Source organism: Nanorana parkeri, unplaced genomic scaffold (genome assembly GCF_000935625.1).
Source record: "Nanorana parkeri isolate BGI_ZX_2015 unplaced genomic scaffold, ASM93562v1 scaffold18, whole genome shotgun sequence".
NCBI lineage: Eukaryota > Metazoa > Chordata > Amphibia > Anura > Dicroglossidae > Nanorana > Nanorana parkeri.
This window is the reverse complement of record NW_017306286.1, coordinates 1,630,078-1,652,423: the sequence shown is the minus strand read 5'-3', so window position 1 is coordinate 1,652,423 and position 22,346 is coordinate 1,630,078. Positions and strand designations below refer to the sequence as shown.

The 22,346-nt window shown below is 42.3% G+C and overlaps 1 protein-coding gene across 1 annotated transcript in view; it reads right to left on the bottom strand.

Moving 5' to 3' along the window:
* LOC108790302 (aldehyde dehydrogenase family 3 member B1-like) overlaps window positions 1–15,982 on the bottom strand; it is a 26,044-nt gene extending 10,062 nt beyond the window's left edge. The window contains exons 1-7 of the mRNA XM_018560534.1: window positions 15,921–15,982; window positions 10,816–11,011; window positions 6,440–6,550; window positions 6,201–6,321; window positions 4,623–4,708; window positions 2,009–2,090; window positions 1,243–1,629 (exon numbers count right to left, since the gene is read on the bottom strand). Of these exons, the coding sequence (XP_018416036.1) occupies window positions 1,243–1,629; window positions 2,009–2,090; window positions 4,623–4,708; window positions 6,201–6,321; window positions 6,440–6,550; window positions 10,816–11,011; window positions 15,921–15,982 (1,045 nt within the window). The remainder of the gene's footprint in view (window positions 1–1,242; window positions 1,630–2,008; window positions 2,091–4,622; window positions 4,709–6,200; window positions 6,322–6,439; window positions 6,551–10,815; window positions 11,012–15,920) is intronic.
* Between the last annotated feature and the right edge of the window lie 6,364 nt (window positions 15,983–22,346).

Here is a 22,346-nt window from a genome sequence, read left to right as displayed (position 1 = left end):
GCATGGAGCCGGCTTCCCGGCCAATCAGGAAGCTGGACAGCATGTAATTACTCGCCGCCCGGCTTCCTTAGTGGGACCTCTGGTATCGGTTAAACAAAAAAAATAAAATTATGTATGTATGTATGTATGTATGTATGTATGTATGTATGTATGTATGTATGTATGCATACACATTATATATATATATATATACATACACTGATTGGCCAGATTATTATGACCACTTGCTGTTTGTAGGAAAATTTGTTATAATTTGGAGCTGAACTCAGATTCCTCGCATCACCTTTCAACATCTCGTGGAGTCACGAGGCGGCCCAACGAAGTCATCTTGTGGAGTCATCTCGTGGCCCAACGAAGTACTGATGGGGTGGTCATAATAATCTGGTGCGTGTGTGTATATTCGTACTCGAAAAACCGGTATGGGTGCATCCCTAATATAGAGGGTTTTTATTTTTGTTAATTTGACTGCAAAAGTGCAACTAGACTTTATGATAAACCTTTCTTAAAAGAACTATGTGGACTGCCATTTCTCATCGCTTTGTGTTAGTTGCCTTGCTTTTATGCTATGCCAGTGGCACGCTGGGGGTGCACTAGATCTTCATCCCCCACCCATCCTGTAAATTAACATGATGTAGTAATGGGGATATCGGGGCCACTTTTCCGTCAGACTTCAAGTGACATTAAAAGGATATTCTACCACCCTCCAATGCTAGTGTAAGCACTTACCTTAAATGATGCCTCTTGATCCGATCATCTTCTTTCCTGTAGTTTTCAGCTGTCCCTCCAGTGCTGGTGCCAGTCTCCGATCCAGCACTTACTGCTGTTGCCCACGGAGTCTGTGCGGGTGCAAGCTGCTGGGCTGCTTGCATTGACTTACCCTGTGTTTCTCCTCGTCTCCCGGCCAAAGATCTGTAATGCGCATGCGCCTTACCCATGATCCTTTGCAACTGCCCGAGATTTTTCAGATCTTTGGACGGGAGCACGTGGCGGAGACACAGGTAGGTTTTAAACCTTTTTTTTTCTTTTTATGTTTTTGCATATATATGTTGCTTGCTAGCAGTAGATATATGCAAATACCCAGAGGGTTTAATTATCGTTTCAGATACAGAGCTCCTCCTCAGTTCTGGAGCATTATTACACAAGAGGTAGTATGGAAAGGTCAGATTTTTCCTGGCGGGAGTGTTTTTTGTTTACTTCAATTGTGTAGCTCTTATTACTTGCTTCATAAATTGTTGTACATACCTATGTACCGTTCGCGATCATCAGTCTGCCCCCCAAATGCCACCTTGCCACAGGACAGAAAATCTTTCACTTCTTTGTAATGTTCAACACTTGCTATGCGTCCATAATGCTCAGACTCTTGTGGGTTTCTGCCATAAAATTCATGGACACACAATTCAAGTTCCTGGATCAGAGGGTCCCTTAAACCTGGATGACACAGAACATATTCTGGAGCCAGTGAATTCTGACCAGCATTTATAAATCGAGCCCAGGCAATCCTATGGGCAGTCATATTAAGATCGCATGACTTGTCCACATAGCAGGGATTTTTTCCTCCAAGAATCATAGAAACCGGCGTAATGTGTTTGGCTGCTGCCTGCATTACCTGCCTGCCAGTCAAACGGTCACCTGGAACACAGAAGACATTACTTGCAGAATATCTCAGCACAGATGTTTAGAGGTTAACTATAGGGTCTGTTCCAAGGTGCAAGTCTTTATTTGGTTATGACGGGCTTTTACTATGCATGCTTGACATTATCACCAATATACTGCAAAAAAACTTCTACAATTAAGTATGCTAATGACAGTAATTAGTAAGTTGCTAAAATACAATCTAGAATTGGTTGAAATACTATTACATAGCTGGTCGATATGCTACCTTCAAGTGTGCATTTTAGTCCTAAAACATCTTGGCACCAACGGTCATGATTGGGTGGTACGAGGAAGAAGAGTGTCTTTCCTACTTGTCTTAAGCCAATGTGAAAAAAAAAGGGCAAAGGATTAATACCTATAAAGAAGATATGGTCAAACTTGTTCTCTAGAATTTCCAGAAGATCCCCGTGTTCTCCAGAAAGCACTTGGAAACAGCTCTGAAATAAAGCAAATTAGTAAAAGTTATAGAACTTTAAAGTAGGTTCTGAAATTTTGGAGCATTAAGAGAGGGGAAAGGAGGGACACGAAATATAAGATTATAACTGACCTACAAACCCACTAGGAAAGTCTGGAGTCCACAGTACTCTATATAGCAACCAAAATTAACACTGTTTAGAACTATAACACAGGGAAACAGAGATATAGGCTATAGTTCTCTGTGTAATACTTTAGTTTTCTTCTGTCCATAACTTTATTGTTGTTATATAATTAAAAGGTGCATTTATCATTATTATTTCAGGAGTTCATAATTCCAGAGTGTATGATACTATTGCAGCAATATAGCCCACTTTCTTTTGATATGGTCGATCTTACTTAAAATTGTTGTAGCGTCACCTGATAAATGAAAGATTCCCTCCAGCCCATCTCCTCCTCCTCCACATCAGCATTGGAATCTTCCTCAGCCTCCTCATGTCCATACACCGTGTATAGACGTGATGAAACTTTAAACTGCTGCAGAGGAGTGGGAGAGACGCTGGAAGAACCAGTCTAAGAAAAAGCCGTCTCAGAGCATTGGGTGAGTATAACTTTTCTTTGAACCTAGACACAAATGACCACCCCACTGCAAGGGTTAATATAAAACATGTTCCTGGAATTCTAAGTGAAAAGTGTAATCCAGTGATCCTTCATATGTTAAGACACAGACAGGCAATGTTATAATTAATGTTGAACTAATTTCAATGAGACTATGATTTTTATCCCCTAAACAACGTTCATTTATCTTCACTTTCGTGGGTGGATGGTACAGTTCATAAAAATGATCACTTTAAAAGTGAAAGGATACCTTTGGTAGCTTTCTTTAGAGAAGACACTTACTAGGCAGTCATTGTTTAAAAAAAAAATCTATCCATTACCACTGGGGTCCTGGCAGTGGAAGGATAAGATCTGACTGGTTATGCCAGTTTGCTACATTTTTCAAGTAAAAAAAACCCGGGGGTATGACTTAGCATCAACAGGTACTCTTCCAGCCCCAACAATTTGTCACCCGACAACTGACTGGGGTGCACTCTTGCCAATTACTTTGTTTCCAGCGGAGGACTAGGAAAATCCCTCTCTCCTCCTATAGAGAAGAGGACAGGTAACAACACTGTTTTTCTATAGTAATAGTATTGTTGGTATGCGTTGTCAACCTAAGAAAACAAGTGCGCTACTAGCAAGATTATGAAGGGAAAAAAAAAAAAACAACAAGCTTAAAAAAGGACAGCCCATACTTCAAAGCAGCACATATAAAGTAAAAGTACAATGGCCTGGTTAAAGTTGAAGAAAGAAACCACCTTGCGAAAGGGGGCCTTAGAAGTACCTAATCCCCGTAACACTAAGAAAAGGCTCTTTACAGGATAAGGGCACCAATTCTGAAACCCACCTCACAAAAAGGTGATAGCAATGAGAAAGAGATCAGATAACGAAAACATCCCATTCCCTAATGGGTTCAAAGGGTAGGCTCTGATCGAACCAGATTGAGAACCTGCGGTGTCACAGCCTCATACCATGTAAAATAAGCCTTCCAGGTATGATGGTAAACCTTGTGAGAAGTTTAAAATTCTAGCTTTCAGGAGTGGCAGGATGACCAAATCAGATAGGCCCCTGTCCCTCAGAACCTAGCCCTCAACAACCAAGCTATTAAAACCAGTGACTGAGAAGCACGATGGTGGACCAGCCCTTGGGACAGAAGGTCTGAAAAAACTAATTGGAGACTGCCAGAAGCCTGAGTATGTAAGTGTACCACCACAGTCTACTGGTCCAGGACAATAAGAATCAGTGGGATGCCCTTCATCTTGATTCTGTGGAGCAGACGAGGGAGATGCTTTTAATATGTGGAAAGGCATTGATTAGGCTGAACTGATCCCATAGAGTCACCAGACATCCACATCAAAAGGTGGGGTTAAGACTGATCCTGTGCCCTGTACTTTACAATTAGTTTTTTGGTTTTGATATGCTTTAACCAATTGTTGGCTGTCACCTTATATGGAGCACACTGAAATCAATGTATTTTAACGAGAACTGTCAGCATGCAATTAAATAAAGCTGCAAATACATTTATTCGCCAGTGCGCCGCTAGCCTAAATGCAACCTGTGTGATTGGTCACAAACTATTGCTGGAATTTGAGGACCTGCTTCACGTGGAACTAAAGCCAAAACGTTTTTGTTCCCCATTTCAGATAGTGTAAGCCCTGTATGTTTTTGCCACTTTTTGTCCAATAGCCACAACAGAAAGTAAATGGAAATACCTTCAAGCCCTGGTTGTTATCAAGGTCACCAGAACAAGTCCCCCGTTAGATTTTCCCTCTATTTCTGTTCTAATGACAGCCCGAAATTATCAATATTTGCAGGAAGCCCTGAGAGATGCCTCTAGTGACCAATGTGAAAATGAATGCATAGCGAGTAAGAATTTATATAGACTAATGGTTGCTGTAGATATCAATTCCTCTTATATTAGCACATAAAATGAATTACTACAATTCCACACTTACATTATCCATGTAATTGGGGAGGAGCGTGTGCAGCAAGTGTGCCGTGTGGAAAAAGGTTTCTGAAGGTTTCACCATCACACAGTTGCCTGTGAAATTGAAGCAAAATGTTGTAACTACTTTAAACTACACTTTGAAAAGGTCTCAGAATTATTCCACAGCTGTAGTCATTCCTTTTTGACATCTTGATATTTGCCACCAACCTTTTTGTCAGACACAACTGCTAATAAGCCAATAATTACATTGCTGAGGCACATGGTACATTGTTTTGCCAAGTAATATCAATATTTTATAAGCAATATCCCACTTTAATCATTTACTTAAAGTTTAAGAAAAACTATTTCTGGATAAAGCAGGGACGGGTTACAGCCTTTTTGGTTGTTAGACAAAGCCAAAAACACATATTTGGAGAACTTCCGACGATGTTCTTATGGATGACAAACGCACATTCACTCCACCATATGTGCTCTAAAAAGGTGTTAGAGTAACACACAACAACCCTCTGAGTTGTCATGCGTTGCCATTTATTGACAATGGTAGTTTACAGTGTGCTGCAACAAACCTATGCTATAGCGCAACACAGTAAAGGGTCTAAACATTCTTAAATTAAATAATGCATCCCCTTTTTTCTCCATGTGTTTAGTTGCGCTTAAAGCACATTCAAAATGAATGGACTGTCTAACACAATGCACTGTGATGCAAGAAAAAGCTTGTGGTACAGCGTACTGGGTTGCAGTGTGTATGAGCCCTCACGATTGGCAGACTCAGCACTGTAATCTGTAATAAACTTGCCAATTGTATCCTCTATACTTGTATAACTGAAGCAAACAAAAAAGACCACTATTATGACATACTGGGACATTTATCAAATCTGATGCACAAAAAAAAGGCAATGCGAAGGGTAATGAGACATTATAATATTGCAGCTTGAATCATAAATTCCACCTCAACTGCTCTAAAGTAGCACTGTGACAGAATAAAACCTAACCCTGACCACTTCTTAACCGTGTCCCTCTGGAGTGAAAATTCTGTCTTATCTCGTGTTAATTATATATGTACACCGGTAAAGAAATTTGTTTTGGTTCATTTCGGATTTTTGTTAATTTGTTTTCCGGGATTCTGGTCCGAAAGTCCATTCATTTCGGTATTTGGATTCGTCCAAATCCAAATGTCTGTCAATTTCAGATACGTTAGATAATTACGAATGAACATTTGTTGACGCAAAGTGACATTAAATAAAATACACAAACTGTTACATAGGACTTTGCTAATTGTGAGACACCCCATTTTGTGTTTAAATCTCATGCTTATTACCTTGATAAATGTCCCTGGCTGTTTTTTTTTAGAACTGTATACAGTCAATGCATGCAGTATTCAGTGTGCAAATTCCCATTTTTTTTTATTGCACATGCCTTTATTTAAAATGTTTTCAACATTCACATGCAGGCAGATTAAAAGGAACAACAATACTGGTGTAATTACCATAATATTTTATGCCATGTCAAACAAACCTGCATCACATGCAACGTTCATATAAAGTAAAAAAAATACATAAAAATGGTCACTAATCATTGTACCTACCTGCAGCCACTGCACCAACCATAGGTATAAGGCAAAGCTGCACTGGTAAACTCCATCCAGCAATAATCAAGACAACACCTACTGGTTCCTTTTGAATATAGCAGCTGTCTAGGAGGGAAGCCTGGGTTGAGAAAGAGTAGTGGAAAAAAAAGAATAAATAAATCTTGGCTACTCACCTAAACCCAGCAACAAAATAATTTTGTATTTGCCTGACAAGCAAATCAGATCTTAAAACATACCATATTTTTTTGCACTGGCTCTGGCTTCATCCATTTTTCCAGGTTGTTTATAGCATAAATGGCCTCATTCCTTACAGTTGTGATTTCTGATAAAACAGTTTCAAACCTGGGCTACAGAAGATGGATGGTGAATTCACAGGAGAGTATAACTAATAGGAAATGTTCAGAACTAATTACATGACATGCATTTCACAGTAAAATTCAAATGCTTTTCTCGATTGAAAGAATTTCAAAAGCAATGATAGAGCATGTATGTTTTCAATATATGCAGCGCCAACGAAAAACGGTGGATAAATTGAGTGAATGTGGTTAAGACAATATACCGCAAACAATAAATGTACTGAAATTGTTAATCCGTGAATCAAACTTAAAAATGTGGAAATATACAACAAATGTACATATATACATATCAAATAAATTGAAAAAGTTTTTTAAGACAAGTGCTGTGTACTTTCTTTTTTCAAACACCATGGGTGCAATAAGGTGTTCCAAGTGTGGAAAGTTTATAAATTCAAAGAAACAGAAAAATGTTCCGTGATAATTGTTGGGGATGCGGGCTAATGCCGTACGTCTCCCCTCGGGGTGTGTACTCACCACAATGTAGTGGCTGTAGTAAGCAGCCTGAAACGCTTTGAAGGAAACAGATTTTCCCGCAGCCGTGACGTCCTCGCCGTAACTCTCAACGGTCCCCAGCCAGCAGACGGTTTGTCTCCAAAATCATAGAAGAAAAGAGCCTCTCATTGCGTAGCAATTTCAAAAAGGATTTTATTTGAATCAAGTAAAAACAGGACAACGAAATCCAAAACCCCTGAGGACGTCAGTAAGACGAAACGCGTAGGGGCGGGCCTAACCTTATGCTACACCAGACACAGGAGTTTACAGAGTATCCTGTCTGCCGATCGGAATTTTTTTTGGATTTCGTTGTCCTGCTTTTACTTGATTCAAATAAAATCCTTTTTGAAATTGCTACGCAAAGGAGAGGCTCTTTTCTTATATGATTTTGGAGACAAACCGTCTGCTGGCTGGGGACCGTTGAGTTACGGCAAGGACGTCACGGCTCCGGGAAAATCTGTTTCCTTCAAAGCGTTTCAGGCTGCTTACCTTCAGCCACTACATTGTGGTGAGTACACACCCCAAGGGGAGACATACGGCATTAGCCCGCATCCCCAACAAATTATCACGGAACATTTTTCTGTTTCTTCGAATTTATAAACTCTTTTTTTGAATTTATAAACGTTCCACACTTGGAACACCTTATTGCACCCATGGTGTTTGAAAAAAGAAGTACACAGCACTTGTCTTAAAAAACTTTTTCAATTTATTTGATATGTATATATGTACATTTGTTGTATATTTCCACATTTTTATTAAGTTTGATTGATTCACAGATTAACAATTTCAGTACATAAATTTACTGTTTATTGTTTGCGGTATATTGTCTTAACCACATTCACTCAATTTATCCACCATTTTTCGTTGGCGCTGCATATATTGAAAACATATACGATCTGACCTTTGTTGGTCCTTATTGCCGCAGCCTTCTTATTTAATCACTTAGTTTAGTTTAAGACAGCACACTTTTGTTTCACCCATCCAGCGCAGAATCAATAAACACATAATGATAGAGCATGATAGTGCTCACACCCCCTGCTATTGTGTCAGGGAGATTCACCCTCTGTTTATCCTGGTGGTTACCATTACTAAAAAGCGGTTTGTTGGAGATCAAAAGCTTTGCAGTTGCCACTGGAGCAGAAGGAAATCTTTAGACAGAAAAACCTGTTCATGTGACATCTAAGAGGGGATTTCCCCTCACATTGCTGTTTCTCTGGGATGGGAAGCAAAGTAAAATAACCCCAGTGAGACAAAGCAAACAAAAAGAAAAAAAAAAGAAGGATTTTGGCTTTAAAAATTTACTTCAGTGCATGAATTACTAGTTTCTAAGAAACTGCTAGAATCTAGGGACATTCAGCAGATGGCAGCCAGAGACTGTGGCCATCCTACAGCGGAAACGGCCAGAGACTGTGGCCATCCTACAGCGGAAACTGCCAGAGACTGTGGCCATCCTACAGCGGAAATAGACTGCAGACAAGCTCGGGTGACAGTCAGGAACAGGAAACTGGGACATGTTAGATGAGGCTGCTAAAGATCATTACCATTACAGGCCCGTTGAAAAGCAATTACAATTGCGCCTTACAACTCCTTAAAAATTACTGGTGCCACATTTGATCTCTCCAAGCAAAACCCATTATATAAGATGAAAAAGAAAAAACTATACGTTGAGATAAAAAGGGATTAGACAGCACAGAAAAAATTTAAGAAATAAACCAAAACAATTGATCTAGCAAAGGAAAGCCTAATAAATCTTTTCCTTTACTGGCATGATAAAGCAACCAGGCAGGGAAACAAATGGCTCCTGGAGCATAAGGACCACACAATAAAATGCCAGAGGGCCGCAAATTGGACCCCAGGGATCTAGGCTAACAAATAATGGTTTATTGCTACTCCTATCTAGTCCCATGATGCTTGCATACAATACTCCCACTCACGTCTCCACTTTGCTAAAGAGGCAACAATAACGCATTTATAAGAACAATTGATATAGCTGCAGTAGAAATGTTTTTTTCTGCAAAACATTGACTTTAATCCCGTATTTCATTCACAGCAGAAAATCTGCAATTGGGTAGCAGTTCTACTTTTATTATCATGCAATGTTTTTACTTGGCTGCTAAACTATACCCATCCAATGAAAATCCTCTGACCTGTGGCATTTAGCAGTACTGGAGGGATGCGGATACATCAGAAAGGTATAGCTATAGCAGGAGATAAGAGCGTTTAATATCATTTGGTAACTTTTTCTATAACAAACGTCTTTTAATGTAAAAATGCAACTAGGTGAAAATATTTTAGATATCCTTTTTCAATAGTATTATTTATGTTTCCATGCACAGGCTGATAATCAATGCTTGTGTGGGTTTCCTCCCACAGTTTAGTCGCAAGCTGCAAAACGCCTGTTGCTCAAAAAAGTTCCTCAGCTTCTTCGGGGCATTTTTGCATGCATTTCCCTATGGATTGCATTGGTTTTGATCTGCCAGTTAAGATGTGCATCTTCATAAGCATGCGTCTAATAGACATGTGCACTGCCAAAAAATTCGTTTCGTTTTAAATTCGGATTTGTGTTCTTTCGTTTTTCAGGATTCGGGTGTGAAAGTCAATTCGGATTCGGACGAAATTCGGTAGCGTTAGTACGAACGTTCGTTTCGTTTTCTGTTCTTATTCGTTTCTTATTCGTTTCTTTGCAGCAAAAGTGACATTTGAGGGGGAAATTTTTTTTTTCTCCTTCTCTGTCACTTTGCTCCAACGAACAAAACGAATAAGAACAGAAAACGAACGTTCGTACGAACGCTACCGAATTTCGGAAATGGAAATTCGGATTAGTTTGCATTCGTTAGGTCTGTAATTCGGAATTCGGATACATCCGAATTTCCAAAAATTCGTCCGAATTTAGATTCTGAACGAAACGAATCGCACATGTCTAGCGTCTAATGTGCCTGAAAATGTGCAACAACCGCGCAAAAACAAGCAAAATAAGTTCGGCAAAACCGCGCACAAAAATCTGAACTCTGATCCATTTGTTTACCCCACACCTGGCCGGAGCTGGGTATAACCACCCGTTTAGATCCAGCTACCCACACTAACATTGGGCTTACAATCAAATGACAGCTCTTTAAGCTGTGAAAAATACAAGGCGAGACCTCTTCTTTAATATGACAAGTCAGTGAGGGCTGGTTCACATGGGAATTAATAGAAAGCATTTGTGAAGGGTTTTGTAAGCATTTAAAATGCTTTGCATAATCTCACAAATGCAAGCGAAAGTGTTATTACACATTTATGTTTCAGACAAGTGGGTAGGAGACCTTGCATTGTTATGTTTTGGATACTGTAAGCAAGGCTTGGTAGGTACTAAAGCCCATGAACACACACTTCTTACGCCTGTAATAACATTTAATGAGAACTCTTCTCAAAATGCCTCTGAACACCTGTATGGAATTTTCGAAGCTTCTGATGGTGTAACATAGCTGTTTGCAGACAAGTGTCAAAAAGTCTGTTAAGTGCATGCTAAAGCATATACTGCATGTCAAAGCTTGATAAAACGCATGGTAAGCTTTGATACCAAATGTAAATGTGAAATAGTCCTGGCTTTTACTTCAGAATTTAACAGAAATATTGTAATGATCCATATAGGTTTACACACACTTAAGCTTTGCTTGACTTTCACTGTCCTTGACACAGTTTCCCCCCCCCAGGTTTTATAAGATTGCTCCAGTGTAAAATAAAAAATAAAAAAATCACACTAGCAAACTGCAAAGCAAACTGACCTTGTGCATATCTTCTTCTAGTGCTGTGATGAACTCCTTTTCGTGTCTGTCCAGCATCTCCAGTATGGCTTGTAGCTGTTGAATTCTAAATGAACAAGTCTTGGTTGTCCCAGAAGCAAATGCCTCTCTAGATTTTTTGAGAGTTTCTTCACATAAAGATGAGGTGGAGGATTTCCTTGTTTCCACAGCTACTGTCCTAAGATATATACATTAGGGCTGATTTACTAAAAGAGTAGAGGCTGTTTACCAAGCAAGGTGTATGATCACTTGGAAAAGGATCTTTGAATGATCATAAATAAAATAAACTTGTGCTACCTTTCAATACCGGATCATGTGCAAGGAAAATTAAAAACACAGGCTTTTGCTAGCACATGATTGGTTGATTGAGGCGAACACTTACTTGATTTACTTTGCAAAGTGAGCCCCCTCTTGTTTCTTTAAGCTGGGGATACAATGTTAAACTTTTATTTGAAAACCCATTGGTTTTTGCAGCGTTCATTTGATTTTCTAATGGTTAATGGGGTCAAACAAAATGACTTAGAAAAAAAAAAAAAACACAACCACAAACAAAAAACCAAAAGGAACAGGATGGAAATGTTTTTCTTGAAAGAACAAAATGTTAACATTGAATGCAGTTTTCATTTAGGAAATTCCATTCATTTCCACAATCAAATTTTTAATTTAGATAAAACCTTGAAAGACTTTCTTCATGTTTCTGATGGCAGGGTCAAAACTAAAGGGTGCAGAGGAGGCATGTTCCCCGAGTGTCGCATGGGTGGGGGAGCGGCCGCCCGGGGTAGCTTGGTCACTCCGGCACTGGCTGTGGCCTCTATCCCTAGCACAGGCAGAACTAAAAGGGTGGCATCAACTGGACCGTGCAGTTCTATCACTAACCACTGTCAAGGTCCTTCTCTGCTGCTAGAAGGAGAGAGTCCGCTCCCGTCATGCAGCCGCCCCCGCAGCAGCAAGCGGCGGCACATGAATTGGAGGGTGGCTGGAAGATGAAGGGCTGCGCGCAGCAGAAAGTTTGTTGATGCTCCTTAGCCCCTTCCCCCGGCGCAGGGAGTTTGTGAATGCTTCCCCCCTCCCCCTCAAGGTGAACCCCTAGGATGCAACACTCAGCAGGTGAAAAGCACAACAAGTGACTGTGGTGAGTAAAATATTTAATAAGTTGTATTTAAAATTTAAAAAAAAAAATCCTACAAATAGTAACTAGCAAATATGTTTTGAAGAACAATAGGTAGGTGACTCCAATTATACTACAGGGCAACTTACATTCTCTTGAAGCTATTGAATCACCAGGAGAATGACAGTTGAGAGGAAATAATATTTTCTTAATAGAAATATTGTCAAGCTGAGGATTGTATTGATTTTGTCTTTATATAATGTTCCAGGTATTCTTCTTCTAGTATTCCAGGTTCTAGTATTGTAATAGAACAGTACTACATTCTTTACTCCCATGCTCTCCGTTCTTCAATTCTGAACTGTATGTGATCTCACCTATGAAAACCCTTTGAGTGTCAGCTACACCATGGGGGAAATTTATCATAACAATTGCGCGTGTTTTAACTCTCATATGGTTGCATAGGATATATTTGCGCCAGATTCATGATGCTAATGTAATGTTGTTCATAAATCAGATTAAATAGACTCCAGGAAAGAAGCCTCGTAACTCCAGGCAAATAGCTTAACTGTCGCTTCTTGAAGAAGTGGTCATGGGGACTTCTTAAGTAGCGATTGTTTTGTTAGGTGATGCTCCAGTTTCAGACAGCCGCAGAACAAGTGCAGATGTAAACAGTTGCGAACTTTCGCAAAACATGTGCAATCAGACAAATAGTGCAAGCTCTGGTCAAAAGAGGCGCACATGTTAAAAGGAACAGCTAAACAGCCCCCCCCCCCATACGTGTATAGTTACATGTATAGTGATAAGCATGGCTGAAGCTAGGAGGGGTGCCGCGCCTGAAGAGAGCGGCAGAATGGCCCAGCTGAGCTACAGAGGAGAGGCTTGAATGAAGCAATTTTAGGCCTCACCTCTGTGGCAAATCAGTGTCTTTACACCCACTTTTATACTCTATCATGGAGGTGAGGCTTGAAATCGCTTCATTCAAGTCTCTCTCCATGACAGATTAGAGGGGGCACTGCTGGGAAAATAGAAGTGAGCCCAAAAGTGGCTTTTTAATTAACAAAGGAGTACTGGACAATGAGGCGATTTGAAGCCTCACCTCTGCGATGGACCAGGAGGGGCGTTTCTGCGAGAAAAGAGCCCAGAAGTGTGGGGTGGAGGCAGGGGAGGTGTGGATGGAGAACTTATCGAGGGAGGGAAGCAACCCTGAGTCTTTGCCCTGGGTGACGGACTGTCTAGCTTTGCCTCTGTCTGATGGCATTATTGAACGTTCGGAGAAGATTTTTCATGTGAACATACATTATGTCATCTTCAACCCTATTGTGAAAAAGGTGTCAGATAACTGTGTACCTCTTCCCTTGCAGCACTGTAATATGTGCTCAATTCCCACTGCAGTGTCTGCATACAATATCCTTTGGTTTCCTCCCACAATCCATACACATAAAAAGGTAGGTAGACTGGTTTAAGTTTCAATTTACTGAGTATATGGGTACAAAATTGTAAGGATATTACAGCTTATAACTTAAGGGCATTAGCTAATGTGGATGGTAAGCAAGCCGTGCACTGTGGACCATGTCAGTATTTTAAACATTTAAAAAAAAAAAAAAACGTTTCAGTATTAAGTGACACTAAACTCAGAAGTTCAATCTTAAAAATGTATTCAAGTACCTGAACTATTAACAAAAATGTATCTTATTTGTGTATCACTCAGCTGTAGGTCTGAGGGTGGCTTCTTTTATTCCCTATTTTTTTTGTACATGTTATACATGTGAAAATTACTTAAAACCCCCAAACATATATTTTCTGAAAGCCAAGACCGTATAGAATAAAATGGTGGCAGTTGCAAATTTTTATGTTGCACGATATTAGCGCAACTCCTTCTCAAACCCCAAAATGTAATGATAAATGCACTTAAATGCCCCAAAACACAATACCCTTTTAAAAAAAAAAATAATAATTATATATATATATATAAAGATTAGGTTAGGTTACAATGAGTAAATAGATACCCAACATGTCCAGTTTAAAAATTGTGTGCGTCTGTAAAACTGCAACAAATTTCAATACCCCAAAAAGGCCATAGGCGACGCTTTAAAAGCCCCCACAGTTCATCAGTTTAGAGATACGCATAAATATTGGCCCTAGAATTAATGATCTCACTCTGGCGTGCACGGCGTTACCAAACATGTGTAACGCGATCGCCATTTTCATACATAGGCGCACCTATGTACTAAGACAGTCTGCTTTACAAGTGTAAACCAAGTCTGTTTAAACAGGCCCGATGCCAGTGACGTACTATGGACGTCACTGGTCATTAAGAGTTTATTTTGTATTGCTGTAGTCCTCTATAGACAGTCTCCTTACACTTTCTCCCGGCTGCCTCTCCTTGCTCTTTCTTGTGAATTCTCCAGAAGAAAAAAAAATTGCAGCGCAAGGTGTAGCACCTTGCGCTGCAATTTTTTTTCTTCTGGAGAGGAGTGCTTGGGTTTCACTTGAAGAAAAGGTGACAACCCTAGGATGGACTACCATCTCAATACAATGGCGTCTATCCAGGGAGTGAGATTGGAGCGGTGGCTACTTTACAACACACACAGGGACCATGGGGAACAAAAGTAGCCACCCTCCAGAAGGAAGGACAGTGTCAGCACCAATTCAGAGATTTGAGGATCTACAGCTGAGTGATACACAGATACATTTTTGTTAATAGGGTACTTGAGTGCATTTTTAAGATTTAACTCCTGAGTATAGTGTAACTATAGAGAAACAGCTACCCTCTGATACCTCTCACTTGAACCACCTATTAAGAAACCGTAGGGCCTATTTACATCTATGTGATATATTGCCGTGCACCATGTTAAGGCAGTCCATTAATTTAAATGGGCTTCCTAACATACAACTGTGCATGCACTTTTTTTTAGCAACACAGTGCACCGCATAGTACTGCGATTTGTGGGATGCAGCAACACAGGTGTGTTGGGTGCAGTTCAGAAGGAGTAACACCACAGCAACATAACCCGTGTGAGTCCAGCCTTGAACAAGACATTCAAATGCTTGTATTAATCATTTGCTTCGATAGATTTTAGATGTGTATTTTATATGCATACACCTGTAGCATCATTCACATAACTTTTTGCAGGGCCGAAAGGTACTGAGTGCGCAGGATGTTTATATCCTCGCCCAGTTGTCACAGCAAGGCATGGTGCATATGGACTTCAGTGTGTTTGATGCTTATAAAGCAACCTGCAGCACTGGTTTGTGAGTGTTAAAGACAGATAAGAGTGTTGGCGGTCACTTTAAACATGTTGCTAGCAGGCTTTCAATACATTTAAGATAGTCAAAAGACTGCTAACAGCTTGCTTAAGTGTCAGCCAATGCGCTCATCATCCTCTGTAGCGGTAAAAACGTTTAAAGTGTCGCCTATGGCCAATTTTGGTTGCCGTCGTTTTCTGCGATGTCGCGGGTGCGCGCAATTTTAAAGCTTGACATATTTAGTGTCTATTTAACCAACGTGACCTGATCTTTTATATTTGACCAAAAAACTGGGTAATAATAAATGTTTCCTAACATAATGTTACAAAAAAGGTTTTTTTTTCAAAATTTTCAGTAATTTTTCCTAATTATAATAAAAAATAAAACCCGTAGTGGTGATTAAATACCCCCAAAATAAAGCTCTATCTGTCCCCAAAAAATGATATAAAATTAATTTCAGTACAGCGTTGCATGACGGAATAAACGTCAAAGTATCACAGCGCTGAATACTGAAAAATGGCCTGGCCAGGAAGGGGGTCTAAACACCTGGTCTTGAAGTGGTTAAAATCCCCAAACTGGAGAGAAGGGGTATATAAGGGCTTTATTTATACTAGCACCCCTAGAAGACCCTGGCAATTATAGGAAATATACTAGTCAGTGCCATCTAGGTGTACTAGTGCTGGACAGAACTTTCATAAATGAACCCCTTAGTGTTTAATTACCAGGGAATGACACTAACCTTCTTAAAACCCGAAACCAACGGGAAGGAGAGGGAGAAGCGTTTGCGTTATCCATGGCGTCTTTCCTTTCCTATCCATAAGCTTAGTCAAATCCCCTGGAAAAAAAAAAAAATTTTAAATAAGCTTCAGGCATACTAGAGAAAAGTTATTTCAGTTTTTACATTTCATGTTAATAGGCACACACTAGTCTCTGGTATACTTCTGTTGTAAATGTAATCATTTTGAGAAACTAAAACTTGAAGATTGTCTACAGGATGCATACTGGCCTCCATCTTACCACAATGAGTACATGTAATTTTACAAAGCATTATATTTCTATGGTATTGGCTTCAAATAGCTATCAACATGGAGGAAGAGAGCATTTGTATCTAACATGTAGACGCTGAGACTAAACCCAACCCAAGTCAACTTAAAACCAACATTTGCCAATACTAAATATTATATACACAAGTTGTAAAATGTTTCTTCATTTCCATGTACCATATGTAAGAGACCAAACTATTTAAGAATACATAATAACTGTGCAAATAACTCTTCAGAATATAATCAACCTCCACACGCTGCTACTGCAGCTCGTTGCATCCACCTCAAACCAACTAGTAGGGCTGTGTGACAAATCCAATCCCTAATCAGCCAATAAGAAGCAACATTGTTCAAAGTGTGTGATTAACCCATTTATTTCCTTGATTTGCAACCACCAGTTTACAGCTCCATGTGTAAATGCATGCAAATGATATTTGATTATTTTATATAAACCATACAATTCTGTGTTGGCACATTGCATTTATGGAGGAAGCTGATGGTTTTATGTGCACATGTCCAACAATCACAGATGTGCTTGCTGTGGGCTAATCATGCATGGTGCACATAAGGCAGTAGCTGTACATGATGTATTAGGCTGGATTCATACCCTACAATGTGCTTTTGTTTATACATTTTTACATTAATTATAACCAATCATATATTTTCTCACCCCGTTATTGTCATGGCGAAGGTATGAACTAGCACCATTTAAAACAATGTCTAACCTGTGGATATGAGGTGCATTATAATGCATGCCCCTGAAGTGTAGGTCAGGCCCAAACCTTTTTCTGGTAATGGGGAGAGAGTAGCAGATTTGTATTGCTATTGGGCGCTCCATTCACCCTCACTTCCTGTCCTGCTGACATTGGTATCACGACAAAGGAAGTGGGGGAAATTTTTAAACAGGAAAACAAATGACATGGCTTCTAATCTTTCCCTACTCTAGTAAAGAAAAGCATTTTTTCTCAGTGTGGCTGGTATGATAGAGACTTCCCATCACTTCCTGTCTGGTAAAACGTCAGCAGGACAAGAAGTGAGGGGAAATCCCTCAAATCATGGAACCCCATCTAGCAGTAAAAAACTGACATGGGTTAATATCCTTCATCACTCCAAAACTAAGACAAAAAGGTTTGGCTGTGCATACACTTTAAGGCAGGGGTAGCAAACCTCCGACCCTCCAGCTGTGGTGAAACTACAAATCCCATGATGCATCTCTCTTCTGGAGTCATGCCTGTGGCTGTGAGAATCTTGCAATGCCTCATGGGATTTGTAGTTCCACCACAGCTGGAGGGCCGGAGGTTTGCTACGGTACCCCTGCTTTAAGGTTTATATATAAACATATCCAGCTGTATAGTTCCTGTGGAGCAGGGGTGGGCAACTTCAAACCTCTAGCTGCTGTCAGTCTCATGAGGCACTGCAAGACTGACAGGTTACAGGCATGACTCCCAGAGCAAGAGGCATGTTGGGATTTGTAGTTAAGGAACAGATGGAGGGCTCACCCCTGCTATGGAGTGTCTCTGACAAAAGGGCTATTAAAGGAGAACTATGACATGAGTGATTTCCACTCACGTCATAGTTCTAAGCCGACCTGTGACAATGAGACTGTCACAGGTCGGCTCAGTAGATCGGGAGGTGAGGGAAAACATACCGGGTTCCCTCACCTCTCGATCCTGTCACGGCTCTCTGCTGTGACAGGGGGAGGGGCTGGATTCCCCTCTCCCCGCTCCGATCTGCCAGCGCTGACTGGCGGAACGGACGGGGGAGGGGGCGGGTACAGCTGGCTCTGCCTCTAGATAGGCAGAGCCAGCTGTCACTCACGCAGCTGGGCGGATCCCGTCATCTAAGTCGGGATCCGCTCCAGGTGCGGCGTCTCAGTATACCGCGAGCTGTAGCTCGCGGTATACTGAGCTTAGGGTGACGGGAGGACGCTAGTTTGTGTCCTCCCGTTACCCCAAGGAGAACTATGGGGGAAAGCCCTGACCCCATAGTTCTCCTTTAAGGGCTAATACATCTGTGGCCCAATTATGCTTCTCATGCTTTGTGTAGCAAGACATTTTCTTACAGCATGCTGAAGGGTCAGTTGAACTCCTGCCAAACCCCTTTTTCTAGTTTTAGATTAAAAAAAAGTGGGGGTTAGAACATTTGCCATGTTTTTACTGCTATCTATGTCCCCATTGGATTGAATCATTCCCACTTTCTGTCCCAGTGATAGTTGTCACTTGTAGAGAAATTGAGGGGAAAGCTAAGATTTAAGGCCGCGTTCACACTAGATGCAGTGCGTTCCGACTCTATTCTGGACAGAACGCACTGCCTCGCATTGCGGCCGGCTCACTTTTTGGTGGGGCAGGAGGGGGCGTGGCGGGCCATTAAAGTGCATGACACCGTAGCCACACCCACTGGCCGCAATGCAATTGGCCGCACGGGATCGCAATGCACATTAGGCCTGTGGTCCGGTATGGTGCGATCAAAAAAGTGCTTCCACGCCCCCTCCTGCCCCACCAAAAAGTGAGCCAGCCGCAATGCGAGGCAGTGCGTTCTGGCCAGAATCGGGCCGGAACGCACTGCATCTAGTGTGAACGAGGCCTATAGTTATCAGCGGAACAGGAGATGAGGATAAATCTCCCAGTGAGGACACCTGTTATAGGTGGGGTTTCCCCTCGCAGCTGAAAGATTTGCTCTCACGTTTTGTTGTGTCTCTGGAACATGAAGTGAGGGGAGTGGGGACATAGCTGACAGGGGTTATAACCCATTGAAATGACATCCAATGTGATCAAACATATCACATATCACCTTACATCATTCAAGCGGGATGCTGCGTAACTGTGAGGCCGCTAGGTTAGGCCAGTAAACATTGCAGAAAGGGCCTTATATTTGTCAGGTCCAGCGTGATCTGGTCACATTGCTATACAGTAAGAACATCTTGCGTATTACATAGGACATTAGGGAGAATAAGTAGGATTAATAGGCCTTCAGGGTAGTGGCCTAAGACCAGCTGGTTATGAACTCAGCATGCGGTAGCTCTCGTGACATAAGGTAAGTAACAACAGGGACTGATACAACTTAGACATTAAAAGACAAAGGTCACAGAAAAGTAGGGATGAAGTAAAGGTGAGAAACCAGAAGGAGGAGTCCCCAGTGGTAAAACCACAGAGTACTCTAGGGCGAGCAAGAGGATGCGGTGTCGTGGAGGGAGATCCTGAAGTGCACCGGTCGGAGCATCCTCCTGTGGGGCGTGCTATCCCTCACCCTGAATGGGGGGTCACTGAGATGTAGTAGGTAACCTGAGTGTGCGTCTGTCTTCTACGTGGGTTTTTGCATGAGTTCCGCGTATGTCTTTCCCTGGCAAAAGTGGGTCCAAGGTGCCCATAGTATGGAGAATTTGGTAAATTTGTCTTGTTTGGTGAAAAGGAGTTCTTCCATTTCAGCGATGTAGTTTACCTGAATAAGCCATTCGGTGAGAGATGGGGGCCTCACCTCTCTCCAGAGTCTAGGTATCAGTGATCTAGCTGCATTGATCAGATGTTTGTAGAGAGTTTTGAGGTCGGCTGGGGGACTTATCTGCATCTGGATGCCCCCTTTCATAAAGGGGACACCCAGATGCTGCCCCTCTCCTTGTAAATAGTTGTGACCCCTACTCATTCACCAAAGAGTAGTAAGAGGAAATAGTAAATAAACACAACAACTTGAAAAAGTATTTTATTTGAACAAAAAACACCAGGCAGTTTTTGACAATTCCTTTAATAGTAAAGTGTCTATCAATGTAATCCAAAGGTCAATCACGTCATCCAGCGATGTAGATCCTTGTTAATCACAATGAACAACGCCCGCTGCCTCACTGAAATTAAAAAAGTCCTCTCGCCTTCTGCCCCTCCTGATGCCGCTGAATCCTCTGCCGCAAAATGACAGCTCTGGCCCAGATGTAAACAAATGGGCAGAGCGAGTTGTGGCGTCACGACTTGCTCGGCTCATTTATTTTCATTCTATGTCTGCTCTCTGTCCTCAAATGGCATGTAAACAAATGGGCAGAGCAAGTCCAGAAAGTCCTGGAGCAAAAGGCAAAAGAATCCCCCCTTTTTTGTTATCTGGACGCCATCGGGGAAGCATATCGGGTATACGGTGGGGTGGCGTGGCTGCGCTATGACGAACAGTTTCGTCAGCGTAAGGCCATCAGACCATCCATTCGCTGGGATCACAAGGACATCAGCCTCTGGATGAAGCTGATGACCTCGGCTAGGGTGTCCTCCCCATCTTTTCATGGGGCGGCCGGGAGCTTCGCCGTGGCGGGACAACCGGCCGCCAGACGAAAAGGTTTCTGTTGGCAGTTCAACGAGGGTTCCTGCAGGTTTGGAAGCGGTTGCCGCTTCAAGCACGAGTGTTCCAGTTGTGGGGGAGGCTACCCCGTTTTAAACAAGGGAGGGGTCGTACCGCCGATCCTGTGGGGAAAAGGGATGACTCCGGTGAGGGTGGAAAGGATGCGTTCCTTCCTAAGTAGATATCCGGATCGGGCTGCGGCTGCCCTCTTGGAGGTAGGGTTTTCCGAAGGCTTTCGGATTCCTTGTTCTCTGACCGTCGTTCCTCCGTTCGCGCGTAATCTAAAATCTGCCCTTACTTATCCCTCCATTGTTACTCAGAAACTGGCTAAGGAGGTGAGTTTAGGTTGCATGGGGGGCCCCTTTCCTTCCCCCCGTTTCCCAGGTTGGTAGTTTCGCCACTAGGGGCAGTTCCCGAGAAGGAACCTAACAAGTTCCGCCTCATTCATCATTTATCCCATCCCAAAGGGGGGTCAGTTAATTACGCTATTCACCCTTCCATGTGTGCAGTTTCCTACACTTCCTTTGACGTGGCTGTCGCCTGGGTCCGGAGGTTCGGGAAAGGTTCGCTGATGGCGAAAACTGATGTTAAATCAGCCTTCCGCCTTCTCCCTGTTCACCCTGACAGTTTCTTCTTACTCGGTTGCCGTTGGCGAGGAGCTTATTTTGTTGATAAATGTTTGCCCATGGGCTGCTCCGTTTCTTGCGCCCTATTCGGGAAGTTTAGCTCTTTTTTGGAATGGGTTGTCAGGGAGGTGTCTGGGGCAAACTCTCTTATCCACTACTTTGACTATTTTTTTATGCGTCGGCCCTCCGGATTCCAAATTGTGTGTTGTCCTTCTGGCTACTCTGCAGCATGTGGCTGACAGATTTGGGATTCCGCTGGCGCAGGAAAAAACGGAGGGGCCAACCACGGAACTTAGCTTCCTCGTCATAGTCATCGACACCATGGCCATGGAATGCCGACTGCCTGAAGACAAACTGCTGGCGCTACGCGCTGAGGTCTGGGCTGCTAGTGGTAGGAAGAAGTTGCAATTGCGGCTTTTATAATCCCTATTGGGTAAGTTAAACTTTGCCTGCAGAATTATGCCCATGGGGAGGGTTTTTTGCTGTCGCTTGTCGGCCGCTACTGCCGGGATCAAGAGGCCGGGGCATTTTGTGCGCTTGTCCCCGGAACACAGGGAGGACCTCTTGGTCTGGATCCCGGAGGTGCACCGGTATGCCAGGTTAGACAGAGTGCCCGATGTGCTACTCTTACACGTCGGGGACAACGACCTAGGTCTCCGCTCCATGCCTATGATATATTTAAAGATATTTTATAATAAACGGCTGCTACAGCCATTTTATATCCAACCTGGTGTGGTCCATTATTTAAGGTGGGCATGGATCATGGAGGGGTTAAGGGTTGTAGCCAGCAGTGGGTGGTTGGGTCATAGGACGGCTGTGCCTTACCCTGTCATGTGATGTCACAACTACCCCTTACTCATTCAAGGGAGGGGGCAGCATCTTCATCTTTATGAAAGGGACGCAGATAAGCCCCCCGGCCTGCAGACCCCCACAACTGCCAGGCCAGCACCCTCCCAATCTTGAGGGCATGCGGCCTGGTATGGTGCAGGGGGGGGGGGCGCACGCTCGTCCCCCCCTCTCCTGCTCTGCCAGGTTGATGCTTGGATAAAGGGTCTGGTATGGAATTTTAGGGGGGGGGGCAATTTTTTTAATTTACTGGGTGTTGGGGTCCCCCTTAAAATACCTACAGACCTAAAGGGAGGGTATGAGATTGTAGGGGAACCCCACACTTTTTTTTTT